Genomic DNA, 24937 nt, shown 5'->3' on the forward strand with positions numbered 1-24937 from the left:
CTGAGCTAGGAATTTTAAATATGCCAACAGAAGAGAGGTTTCCTTTGATATCAATGCTTCTATCATTAGTTACTCCCTAACAACTATACTGGCTTATTTTTAAACATTTCCATAGTGGATAATTAGGGTTTTAGTCACTAACAAGAGCAATCCTATACTTTTTTTAACTACTAATAATTCATCAGGTACAGTACAAGGATATTTTTTAAAAGAGGAAAACCAAACCGAAATTTTGAGTATATTCTAACAACTGGTTTAAGTGCTTCCCATTTGTGTTCTCTCTTATAGTGGACGATTCATTTGGCAACATAATCTGAAATGACTACTTTGAAATAACTATAGTAATTTCACCAAGTGGATTAGATGATTGTGCTTTGCCATTTCAGAAAACAGTCACCCATAAGAAGCCAGTAAGAAAACCCCTGCACATGACTTCCCTAAGAGAGGCTGAGTCAAAGACTTAATTATTTCCTTAGGAGATTTTCATTTAAACTAGACCCGGAACTTCAAAAAATTGATTGAGATGCACATACCTATATACATATGTGTTAAATATACTAGTTGGTAAAGACAATTCCTACCTCAGGATCATCATCATCAAAATCATGGTAAGTGGAATGATCCGGATTATTCACTTTATCCAAAAGTTCAATTGCCAAAGATCGTGTCAAAGGTTGTGTGACAAATGGGTGCTATAAAAGTAACATAATACAAAACACTCATTAGAAATCTGAGTAAACATTTTATTTTTTGAAAAAAGACGTATTTCAGGGCAAAAATAATACCTGTAATAACTTTTCAGCAGTAGGTCTTTTTTTTGGATTTTTGGTAAGTGCCATTTTCACGAAATGATGAAAACTATTTGACCTAAGAAATTTTGAAAATTACAGAATTTTAAGTTTTATTTCTTTTTTTTTACTCATGATTATAAAGTAAATAACACAAAAATACTTACCACTTCATTTTATCCTTTAGTTTAGGAGGCTGAAAATTACTTTTTGTCATTAGAAATAATGCTCTGAAAAATCAACAACAAATTACACAGCATTTTAAGATTTCACAGTAATGTAAATCTATTACTATTAAATAATACTATTACTACTAATAACGTAGAGCAAGACTAAGAATATTATTTGTTCATGATGTAACAAATACTGGGCAGGGGGAGGGGATTACCCTTAATCTGAGTATAGAGTTCTTCAATTATGACACACTGACCTCATTGGGTGTAAATCAAACATAGGTGGCTGTAGCTCAGCTAGTTCTATTGCAGTGATTCCTACCGCCCAGAGATCACAGAGCTGATTGTAACCCCCTTTCCTTTCAACAGCTGCGACTTCTGGTGCCATCCTGAAGGAAATATTCCAGGAGAGAAAAAAAAGAAAATAAAAAACAACTTCTATTTATTGTATTTTCTTTCATATTCCCATCAGAGGCACTTGAAACTAAGCTGAGGCCTATTTAGGCCCTGATATCTGAAAAATAGGTAGTACATTAAAGATCTCTTCCAAGATCTTGACTTTGTAAGATTCTCCATCCCAAGACCCTACTGGTGACTCCTTGGTTACTTTGCTATACTAACTATAAAGGTTTATAAAACTTTACCAATTATAATATAGCAACACATCCCATATTTGTCCATATCTCCCATCACTTCCTCTGTACAATTCTGCAGAATTTTACAGAGAAATAACACCTTGCAATAAATGTTCTACAATTTTTAGCTCTACCTACTTACACCAACAAATTGCAATCTGGCCTCTGTTTTCATGTGACCAAAACTATTTATTGGGACATCAATAATCTTAATTTAGTACTTAATTCATATTTACTATAAAGTTAATTGGCAGTTTTTCAGTTTTATTATAATGGTGGAAATTATAAAAATGAGTGTTTGCTTTTTAAAGGTGTATTTATTTAAAGGAAAGTGACCCAAACTTAGTTTTCTTTTTTTTAACTTTCCTATATAGTCTTATTCTAATTATATTTCTATAAATTTGCATTTGACTGATTTAAATTATCATACTAATTCTCAAATATAAATATTTTAAATCCTAAACAACAGTTTTAAAAATAACCAACACTTGGGGCGCCTGGGTGGCTCAGTTGGGTGAGCTACTGGGGCTCGGGTCATGATCCCGGACTTCCAGGCTCGAGTCCCACATCTGGCTCCCAGCTCCTTGGGGAGTCTGCTTCTCTCTCTGACTTTCTCCTCTCTCATGCTCTCTCTCACTCATTCTCTCACAGATAAATGAATAAAATCTTAAAAAAAAATTTTTTTTTAAATAACCAACTCTTAATATCAGAAGAATGATTTAATTTTTTTTTTTAAGATTTTATTTATTTACTTGACAAGGAGAAATCACAAGTAGACAGAGAGGCAGGCAGAGAGAGAGAGAGAGTGGGAAGCAGGCTCCCCGCTGAGCAGAGAGCCCGATGCAGGACTCGATCCTAGGACCCTGAGATCATGACCTGAGCCGAAGGCAGCGGCTTAACCCACTGAGCCACCCAGGCGCCCTGGAAGAATGATTTAAATAAGTAGCAAATACACATCTGTCTTCCTAGTATGATTTCAGGCAAGTCAAATAAGTCAGTGAAATTAAACACACACACACACACACACACACACACACACACCCCAACCCTTTAGTTTTCAAGGTGCTAATTCTTAAAATCTTTCTAATCCTAAAGTACTTCTTAAAAATATTCAAATTATTATAAGAAAAGTAATTTTAAAGTATATCAGTTATTACTTTACAGCTGTGTAGTGATGGCAAGCTACAACGGTGAATTGAGAGGTTCTCTCTGACTTAAGATGATGTGCAACTATCTTTCTTACTACTGACAGCTATCATTCCCACTTTCCTATTATTGCTGGCTAGTTTCCAGCTTGCTGGGGGGAATGCACTTGCAGAGAATCAAAGTGCATAAAGCTGATATGCCTGGCTTGCCATGTTAGATGATGTTCTCCACTCCTCTATAAAATATAAGTGAAATTGTCCAGCTGGTGTACTTCTACTTCTGCCAGTTAGGCTGTATGCTTACCACTGTCAACTGAGTTCATCTCTGAGTCTGTTTATTCATTATATATATGTGTTATATAATACAATAAATAATAATATTTGTTATAAAAAACTGGTTTGTTATGAAGTTGAAAAGAGTTATGAAAATTAAAGTGAATGCTTCCAAAAACCCTGTTAAAGACAAGTTTCTAAAGATAAAATCAGAAGACCTGGCAAATTAGGTGAAGAATATGACAACTGCAAAAGACTAGGAAGGCTACAGACTGTGTAATTCCGTTTGTATGACATTCGGGGAAAAGACAAAACTAGAGAGACAGAAATCACACTGGGTGTTGACAGAGGCTAGGGACGAGGGAACAGAATTTACTAAAAGGGGACAAAAGAATACTTCCTTGGGTGCTGGAAACCTATCTTTTATATTGATTATGGTAGTATTTCTCACTACCACAGTATATAAGTTTCTCAACCTTGAGAGAACTGCATACGGAATAAGGCTGAATTTATACCTCATACATCGGACTTAAAAAAACAAATCACATGCTTTATACGTCCAAGTTCTCACTGCATTTTAGAGAAACACAACCCAAGAAATACAGCTGAGGCATCGTGGGTACTGTTTATATTCTTAAGACAGAACTCTAATTAGTGAGCCAAAGAAAAGGTCCCATGGCAAAGAAAAAAAAGTACACTGATATACCTTAAATTAAAATAAAATATTTAAGGTATATACGTATTAAATTTTGAGATGTGCCACTGAACAGACATTTTTTATTAACTGAGTAACTGCCAATCTTAGTCACTTTGGACAAGAGATTCCATTCTGTTCTACATCCCTAGAATTCATGTGGTAAAGACATGATACTAGAGAGAGAGATGAAGTGTGAGAATTGTCCCAAAATTTACTTTGCCTAATTCACAATTTCACAAGTTCCCAAGATAGTTCTTACTTTCTTAGAAGAGAAATAACATTAGCTTTTAATCTCTGAAGCTGGAGTTGGAAATCAGTTCGACAAACATTTACTAAGTATGTGTAAAAACCATGCTGGACCCCAGAGAGTCAGTAAGAGTTCCTTTGTATCAAGGTTCCCGAAAGCCATTATCCATCTTTTTAAAGCCTTTTGCTCTTAATGAAAATAAACATGATAAAATATTCCTTGGCTGTGTAATCCATCTACAAGTGTACATGCCTAAATTGCTTAAGCTACCGATTATCTTCTTAATCTGTTTTAGTCCTAAAAATTTTGGCCAGTCTTAATCTGTTTTAGTGCTAAAAATTTTGGCCAGTCTATTTTTTTTTCAATAAATGCTGTATTCAATAATGATAGAATAACAAAAAGTTAAAATGTCAATTAAAATACAATTACCAATATGGTGTACCAATGAAAGACTTCCGTTTGGCAATTGTAGCTGTAATCTGTGCAGATACTCCAAAATCAGCTATTAAAAAAATAAGAAACATTTAGAAAAGAAAGCTGAGGGAAAGTAAAACTATTTACGGTAACATGAGAAATAACTTTTAATAATTCTTTTCATTAAACTAATTTCATAGAAATGAGATATTCTTAAACATCACATTAAAATTTTTAACTTTTATGGGTTAGCACAAAGATATCACAAAGTAGTCAGTTTGTATCACAGCCAAATATATTCCCATATATCCCTGCATGAATCAAATGACAATAAGTCAAGATCAAATGATTTTGATGAGAAACAGCTGAAAAAATTTAAGCTGCCAGATTTAATAATATAATTTCAAATTCCCAGGACCTAAAATTCAAGGAAAATCACTGGAAGGGATGGTAAGTAGTAATATATTCCATTCACTTCCTGCCACATTCATGATGACTGACATCAAACAAACTAATAATCTACTGGCAAATCTACCCTAGCTTGAAAAGACATCCAAACAGAATATTCTACAAACTCTCACCTCAGCAATACAGTCTAATACCAACACCAATCACTATCAGGAAATCTGTTTTTATGTAGAATTTGTTGCTATTCTTTAAGTATGCTGAGTTCTAAATATTTTCCAGTTTTTAACGGTCATTTCTAAGTCCTTATTAACCAAGATCTATATAGGATGTTAGCCAGGAAGGCACATAATATTAACACAAAATATTAAACTGCTGACAGAAACTGTTCACTAAGCCATCAATAGTTAAGATAAATGCTTTTTCATCTTTAGAGGAGGTTTGGAAAATTTTTATTACGTGTTAATTTTCAGCTATATACGTTTAAATCTGATTAGTTGTATTGCAGGCTACAGTTCAAAACAATTTTGTGTTTTTAAAATTTCTGATTTATCTTATAGTAATATGTAATTCAAAATAATTTTCTTATTTATTAAATACTTCATTTAACACCTAACAGCTATGATCTTATTTATAAAAACTACTATACTATACATGTTTGCAGTCTTAAACTTTCAAACTTATTTAGGGTTTAAACTCTATTTCAGTCATAATCAAAAGTTACAAAACAAAAGGTACAGTTTGAAATAAAGCAACCACCAACATCAGTACTACATTCTTATATAAGTAATACTGTATTTTATTTTAAAAGCTAATGTAAAGGATGTAGGATTGCTGGTTGCAATTGATTTTTTGGATTGGTTTGTTTACCTTGTTTTTTGTTCACAAGGTAATTCTGTACAGATTATTCTTACTAAAAGTCACATTCCTCAGGTTATAGGTAAAAGGATCTCTAAAGAATTATTATTTTATTGTATCTTTACAACAAATCTGTCATATGTGAAGATCAGACTTTATCCCTGTTTAAGGGAAAAGGAACGAGATACAGAGAGGTTACATATGCCCCACAATGAGATTTTCCCCTAAAAATACAGAAATGCTGAGGGAAAAACCTAGTCCTAGCAAAGCAAAATACAAACTTATTATGTTCTTGAATAAATTGGAACAATTGACAAAATTTTAATTTACTTACCCAATTTTACATGACCATTATCCGTTAATAGAATGTTAGCTCCCTTCAAAGTGAGAACATTTTAAAGTAAGAAACATTTTTTCAGACACAACATATAATAGACCAAATTTCATATTTAAAATAAACACAAGTAGCAGCCTTAGACCTAGAAATACTTAAAAGTTTAAAGTATCCCCAACTAAAGTATCCCCAACACATCATTATATTCACAGGAAAACTTACCATCCACATTTTAGTCAATCTGACTATTCTTACAAAATTTCCACCTTGCAAAAGGATGCTATTAACACAATATGAATGTTATAATAAAAATCATGTATTATTTTTCATCTAAATGTTATTTTCTTACTGATTAAACACTGTGACTGCACTAAAATGTGACCTTATATTGGCATTTTCACTTCCTTCTATTACATTTTAAACTTATTTCTGTTCAAAAAATCCACAAATTTCCCTTCATAGGAATTGATCATTGATAAAATGGTGCTGGTTTTTAAGACTGAACCTTGCTGCTTAGTACATGAGGCTGTCTATCTTAACATGTCTGCCCACCGTTTAGGCCTGTTCAGAAGATAAACAACTAGCCACGGGCCCACCAAATCAAAATGTCACCGTCTACATGACTGTGAGATAACAGAAAATATAGATTGGTTTCTCCCCCCAGTTTCTGGCATGGCCCTCTGGAAACCCTAGTAAGTTCTGAAGTGACAAGAGCGCTAGGAGCATCTTTTGTTCTACTGTATGATCTCAGACCCTGGTTCTTGACACAGTGCTCTTGAAACACTTGTAATTTCACGGGGTGACGGGAGTGTCTTCTTGTTCTAATGAAGCAACTATGAGTGGGATCCTGGACAGCTCCTGGATAAGGGATGGTCACCGGAAAGACCAAGCCATGATTAGAAGCTTGGAATTTTCAGCCCTGCCCCACAATCTCCTGAGAAGGGAGAGGAGCTGGAAATGGAGTTAATGACTGATCACGCCTGAAGAGGAAGCCTCCATAAAATGGGGTTTAGAGAGCTTCCAGGTTGGTGGAGGTCCTAGGAGAGGGTCATGTCTGGAGAAGGAATGGAATCTCCACAACCCTTCCCACATACCTTGCCCTATGCATCGCTCCCATCTGGATGTTCATTGGTATCTCTTACCAAATCCTTTAATAAACTGGTAAATGTATACAATTTCCTGAGTTCTGTGAGCCACTCTAACAAATTAATTGAACCCAGGAAGGGGGTCTTTGGAACCGCTGAGCTATACAGCCAGATGCTCAGAAGCACAGCTGATAACCTGGGCTTGCAACCTATTATCTGGAGGGTGTGTGTTTGTGTGTGTGTGTGATGGGAGAAGGGACAGTCCTGTGGGACTAAGCCCGTATCTGTGGGATCTGATGCTACCTCCAGGAAACAGTGTCAGAACTGAGTTAAATGGTATGGACACCCAGCTGGTGTCACAGAGAACTGCTTGTTGTGGGGGAAACCAACACACGTTTGGTGACCAAAAGTGTCAGAAGTGAAGTGTTCTGTGTGAGGAAGTAAAGTAGACTCAGGAAAGAAGCACACAGTAGGGAAGAACTGGGCTTTTCCCTACACAGAGAGGAAATAACTCAGTGTTTTCCCATTACAATGACCTAGTTGCACTTTAGCTACTCCTACTTCCTGACCTGAGCCCAAGTTACCACTTCAATAAGCTCAAAGCTTTTAGAAGAGGTAGAAATACTGTGTCCCAAGATGCACAGCCTTTTTAAATTTTATTTTTTGCCTTTTCTATAACTTTTAAATGAACAAGCGAAAGCAAGCAGGCTCTTTAATCAAATCAATCACGTAATTATAGGCTTAAACGAAAAATACTAGGAAACCCTTTCCATCCAAAAAAAGAGGAAACCATAATGTAAGACTGCAGCACCTGATATTACTGCAGCACTAAGGAATAATGGGAGAAACAAGAAAAAGGAGGGACAAAGAACTACAGCGAGGAGTTTTTTTTTAAGAGGGAGGAGGGGGCAGGGGCAGAGAGAGAGAGAGAATCTTAAGCAGGCTCCAGGCCCAGAGCAGGGCCTGGTATGGGGCTTAACCTCACAACCCTGAGATCATGATCTGAGCCAAAATCAGGAGTTGGGCACTTAACCGACGATACAGCACGGATTTTAACTTGATCTGGGCCCCAGCTACCTAGATGTCTGCCACAGTGCTCAGTTTGGTCTCTCCCCAGCTCCAGGTAAATTTTCCTATTATAGTCTATATCACAACACATGCATCTACGGCCTTTGAAGCTGCTTTCCTTCCACCCTTCCTTTCCTCTCTCCCTGAGCAACCAACTGCTATTTTAAGCTCTAGGGTTGTAGTAACAAATACAGTAAAAAATAAAAGTTCCAGCTCTCGTGAAGTTTACACTGAATAGGAGAGAAAGAAAATCTAAAAATGAATACACACACACATGAATGAATGGACACAAGCAATGATTCAAAGGCAGAAAGAGATAAGTACTTTAAAGACCGTGGTATCTGAGCAGAGATCTGGATGAAGTGAGGGTGCAGAGCCATGCCAAAATCTGGGAGAAAAACATTCCAGGAAGAGGATACAGCAAACACAAAGCCTTGGTGCCAGAATACATATTCCAAAAACATCAAGTTTAGTGTGGCTGAAACCGAATGAGTGAAATGGAGAGGCATGAGATGAGGTCAAAGAGAAAATCAGGGGCCAGATCATGGTTAACCTTACAGGATTGTATAGTTAAAAAAAAAAAAAAAAAAAATCTTGATTTTACACTGAGTATGGTAGGAAGCCAAGGTGGTTTATAGACAGAAGAGTGATGAGCTGTGATTTAAAAAGATCACTTTGGGGGTGCCTGGGTGGTTCAGATGGTTAAGTGTTTTCCTTCAGCTCAGGTCATGATCCTGAGGTCCTGGGATCGAGCCCCGCATCTAGCTCCCCTCTCAGTGTAGAGCCTGCTTCTCCCTCTCTCTGTGCCATTCCCTCTGCTTGTGCTCTCTGGCTCTTTCTCTCTCTATTTATTTATCTCTCTCTCAATTTCTCTCTCTTTTTATCAAACAAATAAAATCTTTAAAAATAAATACACAAATGATTAAGTAAAAATAAAAAGATCACTCTGGTTGCAAGCTGGAGGAGTATAGAAACATTCAAGCAGAGCACCTGGAAGGCTGCTAGAAAAGTGCTGGTGAGAAAGAATAACTCGGTGGCTTAGACAGGGGTGGAAATAATAGTGATGGGCTGAATCTCCCCAGTTAGGCGCAAACTCTGAAGTTTGGCACACAACTCTGCGTGTAATGGAGCCAAGCCCATCTCCTGTTACTCTCACACGTTCTCTTCAATAAAACGGTAAGGCTTTTTATGCTCCCCACACTTTTATGCTCCCTTTTAATGACCCCACACTTTCTGACATCGGTATCTTTGCTTCACTGTTCCCTCTGCTTGGAAGGCACTCCAACCTCCACTTCTGACAAAAATCTATCAGACTTTCCAGATCATCTAGGTGCTGATGACACATTACCTTTCTTGATTTACTTATGTTATGATCTCTTCTCCCTATGAACTCCAAAGCTCTTTGCTTATGTCTTTTAAGTGGCTTATAAAAAATACTTAAAGTAAAGGATCTCAGCAGCCGATCTGACAGTCCACTGAAATTTTATGCAAAATATGAAGGCTGGGCATAAGGACATTTTCTGAGAAGAGGGTCCATAGCTTTCAGGGACTCAAAGAGCAACAGGATACCCGCCCCCCTTTGACCTTTATGTCAAAGAAAACTTCAGACAACAAAAGGGGGAAAGAAGTAGAAGAAAAGATGAACAAGGAAGAAGGTAAAAGAAAAATAAATGAAAGGAGAAAATACTAAGTTGGGAAGACTGCAGAATGTTTAGAAATAACTTCAGGAGTCCTGCCAGAGCACCAAATTTACCACAGAGCTAACCCCAGCATATCCAGTGCACCTGCTCTCCTCTGCCAGTTAAATCAAAGACCATCGGAAAATGGTACAGTTGAATTTATCCATTTTGAGACATTACTAATGATAGTTCTTTAAGACCTCCAAAGTTTACTATAATATTTGAAGCATGATATGTTCTAAAAACCCTAACTTAATGGAAGCAGACGACCTAATCTGCTTTTTACAAAAACGTAACTACAGATAAACTAATCCGGGTTATTATAACACTAATCCACAAATGTACACTTTAAAAGGGTAAATTTTATGGTATGTGAATTGTATCTCAATAAAGCTGCTACAGAAAAGTAATAAAACTCGGGACGCCTGGGTGGCTCAGTTGGTTGAGCGTCTGCCTTCAGCTCGGGTCATGATCCCAGGGTCCTGGGATCGAGTCCTGCATTGGGCTCCCTGCTCAGCGGGGGGCCTGCTTCCCCCTCTGCCTGCTCTGCCTGCAGCTCTTTGTGCTTCTGCTCTCTCAGACAAATAAATAAAATCTTTAAAAAAAACAAAAGTAATAAAACTCTTAAAAGTAACACTCAATTTTATTATAGTTAAATATTTCAGGTAAGAAATTCATCAAAGAGATTAAGACAATTGTTCAACAGTTTGAGCCGAGTATTTAAAAACGAGAGATGCCATTAGGTTAAACATATGATGTATACCTTTATATCTCTGTGCATTTTTCCTTTACTGTGAAGATAGTATAATCCCTGGAGTTTCAAAAAACAAAACACAAAAATTAATAAGACTTTACTACAGAGCATATTTCGGGATGTAAAGTGATTAATGGAATTAATGAAATAAAAAGCAGAAACTGCTTTTTATTTACTCATTACAGAAGGCCTAGTGGTAATCATTATTTTACTGAAATAGCCTAAAAAGACAAAAGAATCAAGAAAATGAAAAAGGCAAAGCTCAGCAGGAACCACTAATTTTCTAGAGACAAATACTTTCCAGTAAACTCTGTAAATAGTCTGAAAGAACATTTAAAAAGTATAAATGCAGTTAGTATTAGAAAGTTTCAATTCCTGTAAGAGTGCTTAATTTTCAAGCCTTTCTTTGGTATTAAGAGGAATATAAAAATATAAAATAACAAATCCAGAGCACTTAAATTTTAGAAGGTCATATTATCACACTAAGGGTTTATAGTGTTTATCTGCAAATATAATTTTAGTTTACTACACAATTAAAAATATGTTAAAATCCAAGAGTTTATCGAACTAGAATGCTCAACCTTTACTTAACAGATAATGCACAATAATTAAACACTGAATCCAATAAAGAATGGTACTTTTTAATTTGCACTGGACCTACCTGTAGTGTTTCTCTGCTAACATATGCAATTTGCAGTTCTGACAGAGGTCCTGTTACTATAAGAGAAGAAAATTAGTATCAGTGAATTTAGTCAAAGCACATTTTTCAGTAAATGATAAAGTCTTACAGGTTCCACTAAGCAATAGCTTTGATATACCTAAACAACTGTAGTAAAATGTAAGCTCCATGAGGGCAGGATTTTTTAAATCTGATTTTTCTCACTATTGTAGCCCCAGTGTTTAGAACAGTGCCTGGCGTGGGAAAGCTGCTAAATAAATGCTGTGGAATGAATAAAGGACTGAAGTAGTCTCTGAAATTAATTATATTATCATTTTTGCACCTCACTGATCAATATTACCTTTTAAATGTTTAAAGAAATAAATCATGGAGAAGAGGCTTAGCTAGCTAGTTTTTATTAAACTTTTCTAAAATTTATATGTAATGCATGTATTAAGGCTAGTTTTGTTTTGTTTTATTTTTTTTAAAGAAGGGTGAAGAGAGGGGGCCTGGGTGGCTCGGTCAGTTAAGCATCTGCCTTCGGCTCAGGTCATGATCCCAGGGTCCTGGGACTGAGCCCCATGTCAGGCTCTCTGCTCAGCAGGGAGTCTGCTTCTCACTCCCCCTCTGTGCTTTCTCTCACTCACTTTCTCTCAAATAAATAAATAATTGTTTTAGAAAGGAGGGGGCAGAGGGAGAGCGAGAATCTTAAGTAGGCTCCATACCCAGCACAGAGCCTAAAGCAGGGGTTGATCTCACAATCCTGGGATCATGACCTGTGCCAAAATCAAAAGTCGGATGTTTAACCAACTGAGCCACCCAGGCACCCTGAATTACAGCTAGTTTTAAGTCAGTATTTTTTCCCCTAAGGTTATTAGCTTTATAGCTATAAAATTAGTATGTTCACTATAAAAATCCAATCGACAGACAAGTTTGGAAAGTAAAGGTCTCTTCCTTACCCATACTATTACTCAATAATAGGCAATATCAATAATTTGGCCTACCAGATAATTTTATGTAGAGACATATTTTAAATAATGTATGTATAGATCTCCCAGAAGAATATGAATGGAATCATAGTACACATACAATTCTAAAACCTTTTTTCACTTACCACTGACAACTTTCTGTATCAATACATAGAACTCAATCATAATATTTAAACAATATTTCTCAGCATCTATCCACTACTGAAGACATTTAAGTAGTTTTCTCTTTTTCCATACTAAATCACTTCAGAATGAAGTCTCTCCACATTGGGTGGGACAGACTATTCTAAAAATTGAATTAACGATGGAATCTTTTGCTAGATAGTAACCTCTTCAAAAAATGTTTATTTGGGGGGTATTTGTTGTATTTTACAATTGTGTAAGAGAGAAATCTATTTCACTTAGATTTTCTTAAGGACAAGTCTGGGTTTGAATGTCTGAAGATAAGTCATATAACTAATTCTTGTGGTTTGTAAGCCCTTCTCATTCAGTAAGATGGGCCTCCTTTCTATTTCTGTTTCCACAATATGGCAAACAGCCTGAAAACAATACCTAGAAATGACAGAAAAGAATATTTTAAATAAGCTTTTAAATGCCTAGCTATGTTAAAAAGTTAGAGACTTTCCCAGGAGCCAAAAACAAAAAGGGAAATGAAAATCAGAATGGTAAAAATGTGAAATATTCTAGTTATCTCTAAAGAAAAGGTCAATCTTGGTAAGCTGGCGCTTTAGTTTTATCCCCTACATGGGGAACAGAACAGAAGAAAAGGCCACTGATCTGTAGAGGAACAGTTAAAACAAATATGCCCATAAAACCAGAACCTTCAAAGGGCTACATCTTCACTTTAAAAGGGTAGAAAGGAAAAGAAGACCAAGGATTTTGTATCATGGACAGGATCCAGATAGGGAAAAATATCTTCCAGATTCTGTCACCACAGGCCTCTTCACTCAGGTTTAGGGTTCAAATATACTGGATACACTGGGGTCTTGGGATGACAGAAAGAAAAAACCACCATAACCACCACCATGGAAGAACCCATTCTCAAAAGCCATATGGTATTCCTACTGAAAATGATCTGAGAATTCAAAATTATTAAATAAGTGGGAAGAAATTCACCACGAATGACATAAAAGAATGTGGAAAACTGTCAAAAGAACAATATTAAAGAGGGAAAATGTTCAATGGAAAATAGAGAAAAAAATGCATTATAATGGAACAATGAAAGGTTCTAATGTTAGTTCCTCAAAGAAAAAGTAAACAAAAGGAGAGAAGAAACTCATGTAAAAATATAAATTCAAAATGTATCCCCTTCACACACCTGTGGTAATTTAAAACATGTCCATGAATGCTTTGATAGTTTCCACCTCAAGTGTTAGAACTTAATTCCCTTTCTGAGTAAGCGCTGGACAGAAATGATTTGCTTCTAAAGAACAAAATATGGCTGAAGGGACTGTATACAACTTCTGTGACTACAACATAAAAGGCTTTATGGCTTCTTCTTTGCTCTCGGAGACTACATGCCTGGGGAGGCCAGCTGCCATATCGTGAAGACACTCAAGCTGTCCTATGGCCAGATCCACATAGTAAAAAACTGATACCTGCCAAGAGCCATGGACCTGAATGAAGCTTCCTGCCAAAAGCCATGTTATGTGAATCAAGGTGAAAGTGAATTCCTGAGCCCTACCCAAGCCCGCAGAGGGCTGGCGTCCCAGTTAATAGTGAAGCCTGCAAGTTTATGAGAGAATTTGAGCTAGACTTGCCCAACTAAATCATTCTTGAATTCTTGACCCTCAGAAACTAGGACATAGTATTTGCTGTTTTAAGCTGCTAAATTTTGGGATCATTTGTTATATAGCAATAGACAACTAATACAGTTCCCTCTTGTAAGAAGATTTAAATTTTTTAAAAATCCTATGGAGTGATGGATATAAGAGCAGTAAAACAAATTATAAAAATTGATTTAGTGATATTTCAGAAAGCAGAAGTTAAAAAAAAAGAAACCAGAAATAACGGTAAAAAGCAGGCTTTGCAAATTTTGCATGACAGATCAAAATATGCTTTGTATTACACATATAAAAAAGCAAAATCCTACAAGCATTAGGGTTATTAGAAAAGAAGAACTTCTCTGTCACTAGGTGAGGTAACCCAAGTTAGTACACTACTCCCACAGAATGACAGAATGACAGATATTTGAGAATATCCAGGGTGTTGTAAAATTATCTTTTCTTCCATTGACCCAGCAGCTGATCAGTATAAATATATCAAGACTAATAAACTTATATTACTTTGCTACTTCCAACATTTGGTTGAAATGGAATGACAACAATCATGACAAAAATATTTCTGTAACAAAAAACTGGTCTTCTTTCTTATTCATGAAGAAAGCAGAACCAGACACCTCAAAGAAAGTATATATATCTGATGGAATTACTTAACAATCTGAGAAAGACTGAAGAAAGGTATGCTTAAAAACTAAAGATGTAGGGGCACCTGGGTGGCTCAGTGGGTTAAGCCTCTGCCTTTGGCTCAGGTCATGATCTCAGGGTCCTGGGATCAAGCCCCGCATCGGGCTCTCTGCTCAGCAGGGAGCCTGCTTCCTCCCTCTCTCTGCCTGCCTCTCTGTCTACTTGTGATCTCTTCTGTCAAATAAATAAATAAAATCTTTAAAAAGAAAAACAAACTAAAGATGTACAAGAAGTAATGAAAAATTATAAGAGAATAAGACACAAATATAAAATGAAGGGAGACTTAAAATAGAACCAAATACTTTCTAGAAATGAGAAATACAGTCACCAAAAATTAAAACCTAATGGATGTACTAAACACAGCTGTAAAATCAGTGAACTATAAGATGGTTATGTGAATCTTCAGTGCTCTACTGAGGGCTTGAAAAGTGCAAAATATACAGTTGAGTTTTAGAGACACAGAGAAAATCTAATGTATATCTGACATTCTGAAAGGAGAGATCAAAAAAGATTTTAAGAGATAATAATTGATAACTGTCTAGGCTTGATGAATAAATTAAATCCTTTCTGATAAGCACTTTAAGTCCTAAGCAAGAGAAGTAAATATAAATCCATGTTTAGTTGCTAAAAACACCTGAAATTTAAGAGGGAAAAAAAAAAATCCTAAAATCGATTAGAAAGGAAGATTACCTGAAAAGGACTAATACATAGTTAGAGTGACAGAAGATACCAACAACTATAGAAGCTAGAGGACACAGGTCTAATATCTTCAAAATGCAGACAGAAAATTATCGGTCTATGCCCCACTTAACCTATGACTGAAAAATGAGGGTCAAAGACTGAGTGTGTACCCCTAGAAGACCCAATTGAAAAAAACTTCAGGACAAAGGAAATTAAATGAATAAGTATGAGAAAAAATAGTAGATAAATTTAGTCCCAACTAAAACAAAAAAGGGAAATAGCTTTTTGAATAGTTCCATAAATACTGTATATGTCCTGCAATGCAAAATAATGCCAAGTATTTCTCAATTTTCACTGAATCTTTGAAATCAAAATGTCATTAATAAAAAAAATTCTCAAATATAAAGAACAGCCATACTTAAAAAAAATATTCTCAGAAATGAAGTAACTTTTTATAAAGCAGAAATGTTCCCATGCTCTCCCACCTGGCTTTCACGGCTCTCTGTATCTGACCCTATTCCTCAAATACAGACCCTACACCAATGAAAGTAATCTCACGTGTCACACCTTCACAGCACTGTACTGCTGTTTCATCTCCTAGGACGCACTTCTACCTCTTCTTTCTACCCAGAGTTTATGTATCTTTTAAAGACCAATTAAAAGCCCATTTTCTTCATTAAGCTTTCGAAAATAATTCCAGAAAATCTATCATTTCCTTTTTCTCATTCCAGCTGTAGTTAGTAGTACTTTAATACTATTATGTCAATCTTTATGGTTAAGTAAAATCTACACCAAGAAGATACTTACAGTAAAGTGAAGTAAACAAAGACAGTAAAATTCCTATCCAAATAGTCTTTTAACAACTGCTTTATTACCATCAGCCCCAAAATTACTTAAGAGACCCTAATGGGAAAATGTGAGCCCGAATCCCATATCAAGAAAAATGAAAAAATTTTCCAAAATATTTTCTGGTAAAATTGACATATGACTTATTAAAACAGTATTTTATTTTACATTAATCAAAAAGCACAGCTCCAGTAAAAGAATATACCTACTCTGCAGTCTGTGACAGTAACTCATTCACAGAAGCAGAATGGGACAGAGAGAGAAAGGAAAGACCGTAAACACTGTTAATGTACTTTACAAATCTTTCCTACATACTCCACTGAAATCTCAATAAAAAAGGCTTTCATAATTTTAATTCCCCAGAATCTAGTATTTAAAAAGGTCAATAATTTAATTGATGTTTCTTGAATACATGAGAGCAAAATCAATTATCTTTGTATTAATACTACTCATGTATTAACTGGATATTCTTTTGGCTTAACCATCAAGGCCTTTACATGTTTCTTACAAATATGAGTTTGGAATTTTGAACTAACCATATATAATGTCTTCTTCAGAATTAGCTAATAGTTCAACTGCACATAATTTTGCAACTTATAATGCAAATGTTCCTTTCATCCATAAGATCTTAAATTCTTTTACGTATCTAAATAACAATAATAAAACAAACTTTCCTCCAAACAGCATTAATGCTTTAATATAGTAAATAACTATATTTTAAGAAATTCTACTTAATGTGTATAAAACATAACTTTTGTCTTACCATGATAAATATCCTGTAAAGAACCACCTCCACAAAACTCCATGCAAATCCAAAGTTTATCTCGCCTATAGAGAGAAAATAGGCGTGTATCACATTGTCATGATTAAAATTAGGTGAGGTAACAAGTATTTTAAGGTACCATACAACCTTGAAAAACCACATAAGTGCAAAGTGCTAAGTAAGAAAAAAGTTAATCTCTATGAGTAAAAGAATTACTCAGTATGTTATAACTCAACCCAAGGTTTTAATCCTTAAAAATACACCATTTTCAGGATATAAATAATGTCATCAGGCACATCCAAATGATAGGAAATTTCCATTTAGTTAAAGCTTCCCCTCCCCTATAGTTCACCCATCTACCCCAAGATAGTATTATAAAAGTTAAATGTTAATTAAAACGTTCATACCAAAAACTATGTAGAAAATTCATTACAGAATATACCTCAAAGCTTATCACTTTTAATAGTGCTGTCATCAACAAAACAGACAAAATGTATACTTTACCCTCACATCTAGATTCAATAAAGGTCTTTCTAAAACAATCTGTTAAAATTTGTCACTGTAAGGGGCGCCTGGGTGGCTCAGTGGGTTAAAGCCTCTGCCTTTGGCTTAGGTCATGGTCCCAGGGTCCTGGGATCAAGCCCTGCATCGGGCTCTCTGCTCAGCGGAAAGCCTGCTTCCTCCTCTCTCTCGGACTGCCTCTCTGCCTACTTGTGATCTCTCTTTCTGTCAAATAAATAAATAAAATCTTAAAAAAAAATTATCACTGTGTTAAGGTAGCATTTCTCTCTCACACTCAAGATAACATAATCACAGTCACAGGAGAAATGATTAGCTAAGATTTAATAGCTTATTCCTTGTTCAATCTTCAATCTTCATTACTTCATCTCAAAATGACCAAGAAATATACTATTCTTCAGGGACAGAGATGGAATAGAAAGTCTTGGGCGCCTGGGTGGCTCAGTCGGTTAGGCGGCTGCCTTCCGCTCAGGTCATGATCCCAGGGTCCTGGGATCGAGTCATGCATCAGGCTCCTTGCTCAGCGGGAGCCTGCTTCTCTCTCTGCCTCTGCCTGCCACTCTGCCTGCTTGTGCTCTCTCTCTCTCTGACAAATAAATGAAATCTTTAAAAAAAAAAAAAAGTCTTTGAACTTAACAAGTTCAATTGAATGCAGAAGATTCTGCCTTAATATGTCTATCTCATACTGCACTCACAGTACCTAAAAGAGCCAGTAAACGAATATTTCCTAAATGAATGAATGCAAAAGTGACTGAAAGAATAAACATATGGATTAGATGAAGAGTCAGCAAACCACAGCCCGTGCGCCAATTCTAGCCTGCTGCCTGACTTGTACTGACCAGGAACAAGGAATGGTTTTATATTTTGAAATGGCTGGGGGGCAAAAATCAAAAGAAGAATATTTCTTAACACATGACAATTACCTGAAATTTAAATTTTAGTGTCCATATAAAGTTTTATTGAAACACAGTCTCACCCATTTATGGCTACTTTTGTACCAAAGCAGCACAGTTGAGTAACTGTGACAGAGAGAAAAAGACAAAGACTAAAATATTTACCATATATTCTTATACAGAAAAGAACCTTGGATTAGATTATAATTTGATTAAATACACAATCCAGGCATGTATAAAGCTCTATGAGAACCCAGAGGTAAGAATACCTAGGAAAGTCAAGGGAAATCACTAGGGAGGAAATATTTGAGTTGGGTCTTGAAGTTTAAATAGGAATTCATCATATAGACAGGAAATGGTCTGAGCAGAGAATGAAAATTTGAAAACTGTGGGTAGTTTATTGAGTGGAAGCCAGACTAGCTGAAAAGACAATGGCAGGAAAGGGAGCGAGAACAGATTGGGTCACACTGTAAAACAATGCTTGGTTTGCACACTCAGTTTAGTTACCTTCATCTCGATGGTCTATACTTTGTCAATGTCTTTCAAAACATGGCATCCAGAATCAAGTATTATTCCAAGAGTTGCATAAACATAAACAGTGCTGCTGTTATCAGGAGCAAATCACACATAGTGGCGGTGATGAGATTAACCAGACCTAAGAGGCGGGCCTGGGTGAGTGTGATGGGACGATGCAGCATGTAACAAGGGAACACAAGGATCCAAGCATGAAGGTCAGCAAACTATGAAAAGGGAAAAAACACTCTAACTCTAGAGGCAAAGCTGGATATCATGAAGACCAGAAGAAATCTGAAGTCATTTTAGCAACTAAAATTCCCAGGTGGTCCACATACTAATGAAACCCAGGCATGACGGTATAGTTAGAGTAAGAGCCGCCCAGTGGCCTGGTTTTAATAATTCTTGGAATGGACGCCGGAGGCTGGCAGATGTGTGGCCTTATCCAAAAGGATGAAGGCATTTATGACTAGTGACTGATACACAGGGAGAAGTCTAACTACCCCAGAAAATCTAACGATTATCTCCTTTATTAGAACACTTATATTTCTATTCACCTGGTTAAAGGCTATCTTCAGGTTCTTAGCAACTGCTCTAAAAACTGTTGGTTTGCAAGGCTGAAGTCAACTAAAACCTCTGGATCTTTATTGTGTAGAAAGTAGTCGGATGATTTTCTCCAGCTCCACATTTACCTGGTTCATTAAAAATATGCAGAGAACTTCGTCCTTATTTGTTAAATTTCATTCCTTTAAAAAAAAAGTCTTGATTCACACACTTTGTTTCTGACATACATCTTATTAGCTCTCCAATTGTTTTACTTAAAACACTTGAGCACAGACAGTGTGACACAAATTTCTAATTGGAAACACCCCTCTGTGCTGCTGCCCACACGCTCCAGAAGTGGTTGATTGGAAACCCCCTAAGCAGGAGTCTACCTTCCAGAGACAGTTACTACAAGGGCTTTGCTTTTAAGCTATTTTGATCTGTATGAGTGATTGTACTAATGAGTTTAAGGAATGTTAGAAATACTTTTTTCTCTGATGATATACTTGCTACTCTGTAGAGACTGCTTACAGTTACCACTTGGCACCTGTCCACCTTTCCTTAAACTGAGGTGTAAGACTGGCAAGTCCACCAACCAATTAACTTCAGAATGGTGCTTCAGCTCCCATGTGATATGTTTAGATGCAAGATACCACAGCCTGTTCTCTCTCCATTAGTTGAATCCTTCCTCTAAGAACAGTGATTCTCAAACTGTGGTCTGGGCCCCTGAGGGGAGAGAGCTGTTCAGCAAGGTAAAATCATTTTCATAATAACACTAAGAAGTTATTTTCTCTTTGTATTCTCATGAGAATCCAGAGGAATTTTCCGGAAACTAGACAAAATGATGATGATGTCATCCCTCTGACAGCTACTGCAATCTGTGTTTATGTATTCTTGCTCCAAAATTTTCTGAAGTTTTAATTTCTAATACAGTGAGTATCAATAGATAAAACCCACATAAGCAAAAGTTCTTTGTGGTACTCATTAATTTTTAAGAGTGTAAAATAAAAGGGGTTCTAATAGCAAAATGTTTGGGAACCACTGCTCTAACATATCTTCACATCTGCTCCAAATGAATCGTTCATGTAAAATACCTGTCCCCGGTGCTTAGCGAACAGGTACTGAGGACTTCTTACACATCTTACAAAAACTGGGGAGATGGCTGTTTTGGGATCTGCTCAGGATAAAAATGAAATAACATGTAAATTGCTTACTAAAGGACCCAGAATATAAACCCAATAAATGTATGCTGTTTTCTACTCCTTTTGTAATAATTCCTCTTCTAGTATATTTATGGAAATCACCTAAGTTGTTCCTGGAACTGAATGAAGGTATAAATAAACTGGCATTTTCTTCTTTAAGGAAAAACAAAACAAGAGAGATTGGACTGACTGACATGACTTCTTACTACTAAAGTCATGCTAATCACCACTTCTTTCTTTTAAGTGTCCACTAATTATCTGATTAATAACTTATCCTAGTGGGAGCTGATGACAGACATCAAGTTTAACAGTCTACTTTGTAGAAATCACCTTTTCTTTTCGTTTGCAAATTGGTCACTGCTGATCACTAATATTTTGGCACCTCTCCTATTCGTCAAAAGATACTCACTGATAGTGGGTACCAATCCCATCTGCTAACTTTTCAGTATAATAAGATATAATTTACATAAATCTAAAAGCTTAGATTCATTTAAAGTGTCTAGCTGTTCTACAATTATCTCACTTATCTCATGCTTCAATCCCTTCTTAACGCTTTTCTAACCCTTTCCAATTTGAAAACAATTCTCCTCAGTGGAAAAAATGGACATAGGAAACGAGTTCTCTGCTTTCTTACATATTTCAATATTACATCATCCTCCACTTGATGCTGTTCTATCCCCTTCTCCCATGCTGCTTTAAAACATAATTTTCTGGGTGCCTGGGTGTCTCAGTCGTTAAGCCTTCAGCTCAGGTCATAATCCCAGGGTCCTGGGATGGAGCCCCACATTAGGCTCCTTACTCAGTCTGCCTCTCCCTCTCCCACTCCCACTGCTTGTGTTCCCTCTCACTGTATCTCCCTCTCTCTCTCTGTCAAATAAGTAAATAAATACATAAATAAATAAAATCTTTAAAAAAAGGTTAAAAAAGCCCACAAAAAAACAATTTTCTAGTCATTCTATGAAAAGACTCTCCAAACTTACAAAGAAAAAAAAAAAATGAGGATTTGAAAAAATGTATACTATATATACACTCTACTTTTTAAGATGCCTAAGATACTTTCAATTTATAATATTCTATTTAGTTAAGTCTGGTATTATCAAAAAAGGTTGAACATTTAGAGTCTATCAGAAAAAGAACTTCCATCTGTTCTATGAATGTCCCTCTTGTGATGACAAATCTGCATCTGCTTTTGGTCATTCACCAAGCCATCTGCCTAATAGGAAAAGGACTCAAGTCAATTGGCCCATTTTATGAAGGCCAATACACTCTAAAATCTTTGTCCCAGGATATCTGAATTTAAAGAATCACTGAGGTAAATATTTGAGGTATCAGCATAGGTATCAAATATCCTTAGAATTCTTTTCTCTTATTCTGTAAAGTTGTCTATCTTGTAAGGAATAGAAAAATAAATAAAGGAGGGGGAAGTTCACGATTTTAATCTTCTAATTCAATGTTTACTAGAGCATATAGGAACTAACATTCTAATATTAACTAACATTCTAATATTAATTCTATTTCACTGAACTGACAACCTTATAATTTCTAAAACATACTTTTTAATTTTCCCATACTTTGTAGCATATCACAGACTTAAAACTGATTAAGTATAGATTTACATAACATTTATATATTTTGCCCAAATATAACGTAATTTAAAAAGTAAAATAAAATGGGAGCAAGATCACCAAGAATCCACACTCCAGAACGTCTGCTAGAAACTGACCTACCAAATCACTCTCCCTGAGATGGGACAGCTAGCCATGGCCCCACACTGCAGTCCCCTGATCCCTGTACTTAACTGTGGGTTATCTTGCTGAACAAAAGCATTTGACAATAGCTACTCTACAATGTTCAACAAAATAATTCAACTCCTCACCAGAACTATCAATGCACATGAGCAGGGGGAAGCAATAGAGAATCTCAAACAGACTCCCGGTTGAGTGTGGAGCCCAACAGAGGACTCGGTCTCAAGACCCCTGTGAGATCATGACCTGAGCCAGAGTCAGATGTTCAACTGACCCACCCTGGTGCCCCTGGTGTATTTTTAAACAGACATGCAAAAACTACTGCATTCCAAAGGTTATAGGTAAATTAATCTATCTGTTTCCCCTTTAACAATGAGGGATAGTTCTGTATTCTGGGATACAAGGTGACTGATTTATCTACAATTATACATAACAACCCCCAGTTCAACCTAGTAATTTCCAAAGAATGGGTAATTGGACAGCAAATCTATGTGAAATATACTTTCCATTAAAAAAGAAAATCAATGTACAGTTAAACCAGTTTTAGAAATGTCACATACTATAGTCTTCTCTTGGAAATTAACAACGCCACTGATAGGTTAAAGGCTCTAAGAAATCCTGCAGTGAGGCAGGAGGAGCTGAGAGAAGGAAAGGAGAAAAGGGTGGGGAGAGGAGAAGGAAGAGAAGAAACAAAGGAAGAATGCAGATGGAGAAAGTTGGAAAGTGGAGAAAGGGGAGGAGGAAGAAGGAAATTTAAAATAAAAAGGAGCAAAGAGGAAAGGGGAGAGGAAGAAGAAATAAAACTAATTTTGTTTAGTTTACTACAAAAAGGAGAGGAAGAAGAAACTTCTCTAATTTTGTTTAGTTTACTACTTCCCCAAATTATTTATTCCATAGACCTATTTGTTTCAAATCACATATTAGCATCCCTCAGACCAAATGTTCTGTAGGAAACACCCTAGCAATACTGGTATAAGAAGGTATTTTCATAAGAGAGTTCCACCATATTTTTTTGCTTAAAGCAGTGTTCTCCACTGAGGGTGATTTTGCCCCTCAAGGAATGTTTGGCAATGTAGAAGACATTCTGGATCGTCACAACCGGGGAGGTGCTCCTGACATCCAGTAGAGGCCAGGGACATTGCTAACTATCACATAGAGGGGGTTAGAAGTTGCTATTACTCCTCCTCCTACTGTACTTGAAGGAAACAAATGATGCTTGTGGAAGTATAACCAAAACACTAAAAACAAAATAGGAACACTGGTGGAAAACTGGTGAAATCAGTATGAAGTATCTTAGTTTGGCTAATAGTATTGTACTAAAGTTGATTTCTGAGTTTTGACAAATAGACCATGGTTACGTTAGATGTCAACATTAGGGAACACGGAGAAGAACTCTCTGTACGATCTTTACAACTTTAATGTAAATCTAATACATTCCAAAATTCAAAGCTTCCTTTAAAAAAAAAAAGATGGTAACTGGTTATAAAGTGAACTTAATTATAATCTGTATTTCCATAGTGTGCGCATTCAAAACAGCATTTCCATTTATTAAGATCCTGTGGTTTCTTTCCCTCTCCAGCCTCACCTCTAGCTCTAGAAAAAATTTTCTCCCAGTTTCTATGTAACTCAAGAGATAGCCATCTCTTTCCTGGATTACCGTAACAAGTGTACTGTAATAAAATGAACAATGAGCCTACTCTCAATCCCCTACACACCAGGTCCATCCTTCACAAAATATATACTCTGTGTTTAAGCCTTCAGCAAGTATCCTCAATACCTACACATCCTAATTAAGGGATAAAAGTGTCTTTTTGGCAAATCTCCATGGCCTTACCTACTGCAACTACTCCCTTTCCCTTTCAGCTCTAATATGAAACTATCAGTCATCTCCTACGTAACTCATGATTTTTTTCACACATGTATTTCCTTTCTAGAAATTACAACTTTCTCCACACATACACATGCTACAGTAAACACCTAATAATACTTTAACATCCAATATTTAGGAATCACATTATTCATAGAGCTTTCTCTGATTCCCTCACTTTGACAAAAGTAATTATTTGCTCATGTGTATTTCTTCTATTAGATTATGAACTCCTTAAAGGCAAGGGCTGTGTTTTATCTGTCTTTACATATCTCCAAAAACCAGTATAGCCCTTTATACATCCTGAGAAATGTAAAAACACTTTGTGAATAATGGTGGTGATTTACAAATGTTATGAGATACATCATGCTCATCCAAACTAGTGCTCTTGATTTCAAAGGTTTAAAATATCAGATCCAGGGGCACCTGCGTGGCTCAGGTCATGATCTCAGGGTCCTGGGATCGAGCCCCATGTTGGGCTTCCAGCTCAGCAGGGAGCATGGTTCTCCCTCTCCTTCTGTCTCTCCCCCTGCTTGTATGCTCTCTCTCAAATGAATAAATCTTTAAAAAAACAATAAAATATCTGATCCAAATGAAACTTTTCACTGTACGGTTCTGATCTATTGGCTTATCTTTTGAGGAGCATTTGTTGTTTTTCAACTGCAACTTTAAGAGTTCAAACTGGACAGAACTGTCTC

General features: G+C 36.2%; 1 protein-coding gene across 10 annotated transcripts in view; it reads right to left on the reverse strand.

The window, feature by feature from the left end:
- Positions 1-24937, reverse strand: part of MAP4K3 (mitogen-activated protein kinase kinase kinase kinase 3) — a 187610-nt gene that overhangs the window by 61077 nt on the left and 101596 nt on the right. For all 10 annotated transcript variants that reach the window (XR_004385506.1, XM_032881982.1, XM_032881984.1 and 7 more), the window contains 9 exons: positions 16958-17022; positions 11217-11272; positions 10565-10612; positions 5970-6012; positions 4388-4460; positions 1219-1350; positions 956-1018; positions 786-867; positions 582-692 (listed from right to left, as the gene is read on the reverse strand). Coding sequence is in view for 9 of the 10 variants with exons in the window: in XM_032881982.1 (XP_032737873.1) it covers positions 582-692; positions 786-867; positions 956-1018; positions 1219-1350; positions 4388-4460; positions 5970-6012; positions 10565-10612; positions 11217-11272; positions 16958-17022 (673 nt within the window). In the remaining variant the exon portion in view is untranslated. The remainder of the gene's footprint in view (positions 1-581; positions 693-785; positions 868-955; positions 1019-1218; positions 1351-4387; positions 4461-5969; positions 6013-10564; positions 10613-11216; positions 11273-16957; positions 17023-24937) is intronic.

Source organism: Lontra canadensis, unplaced genomic scaffold (assembly GCF_010015895.1).
Source record: "Lontra canadensis isolate GAN:19392208 unplaced genomic scaffold, GSC_riverotter_1.0 scaffold78, whole genome shotgun sequence".
Taxonomy (NCBI): Eukaryota; Metazoa; Chordata; class Mammalia; order Carnivora; family Mustelidae; genus Lontra; species Lontra canadensis.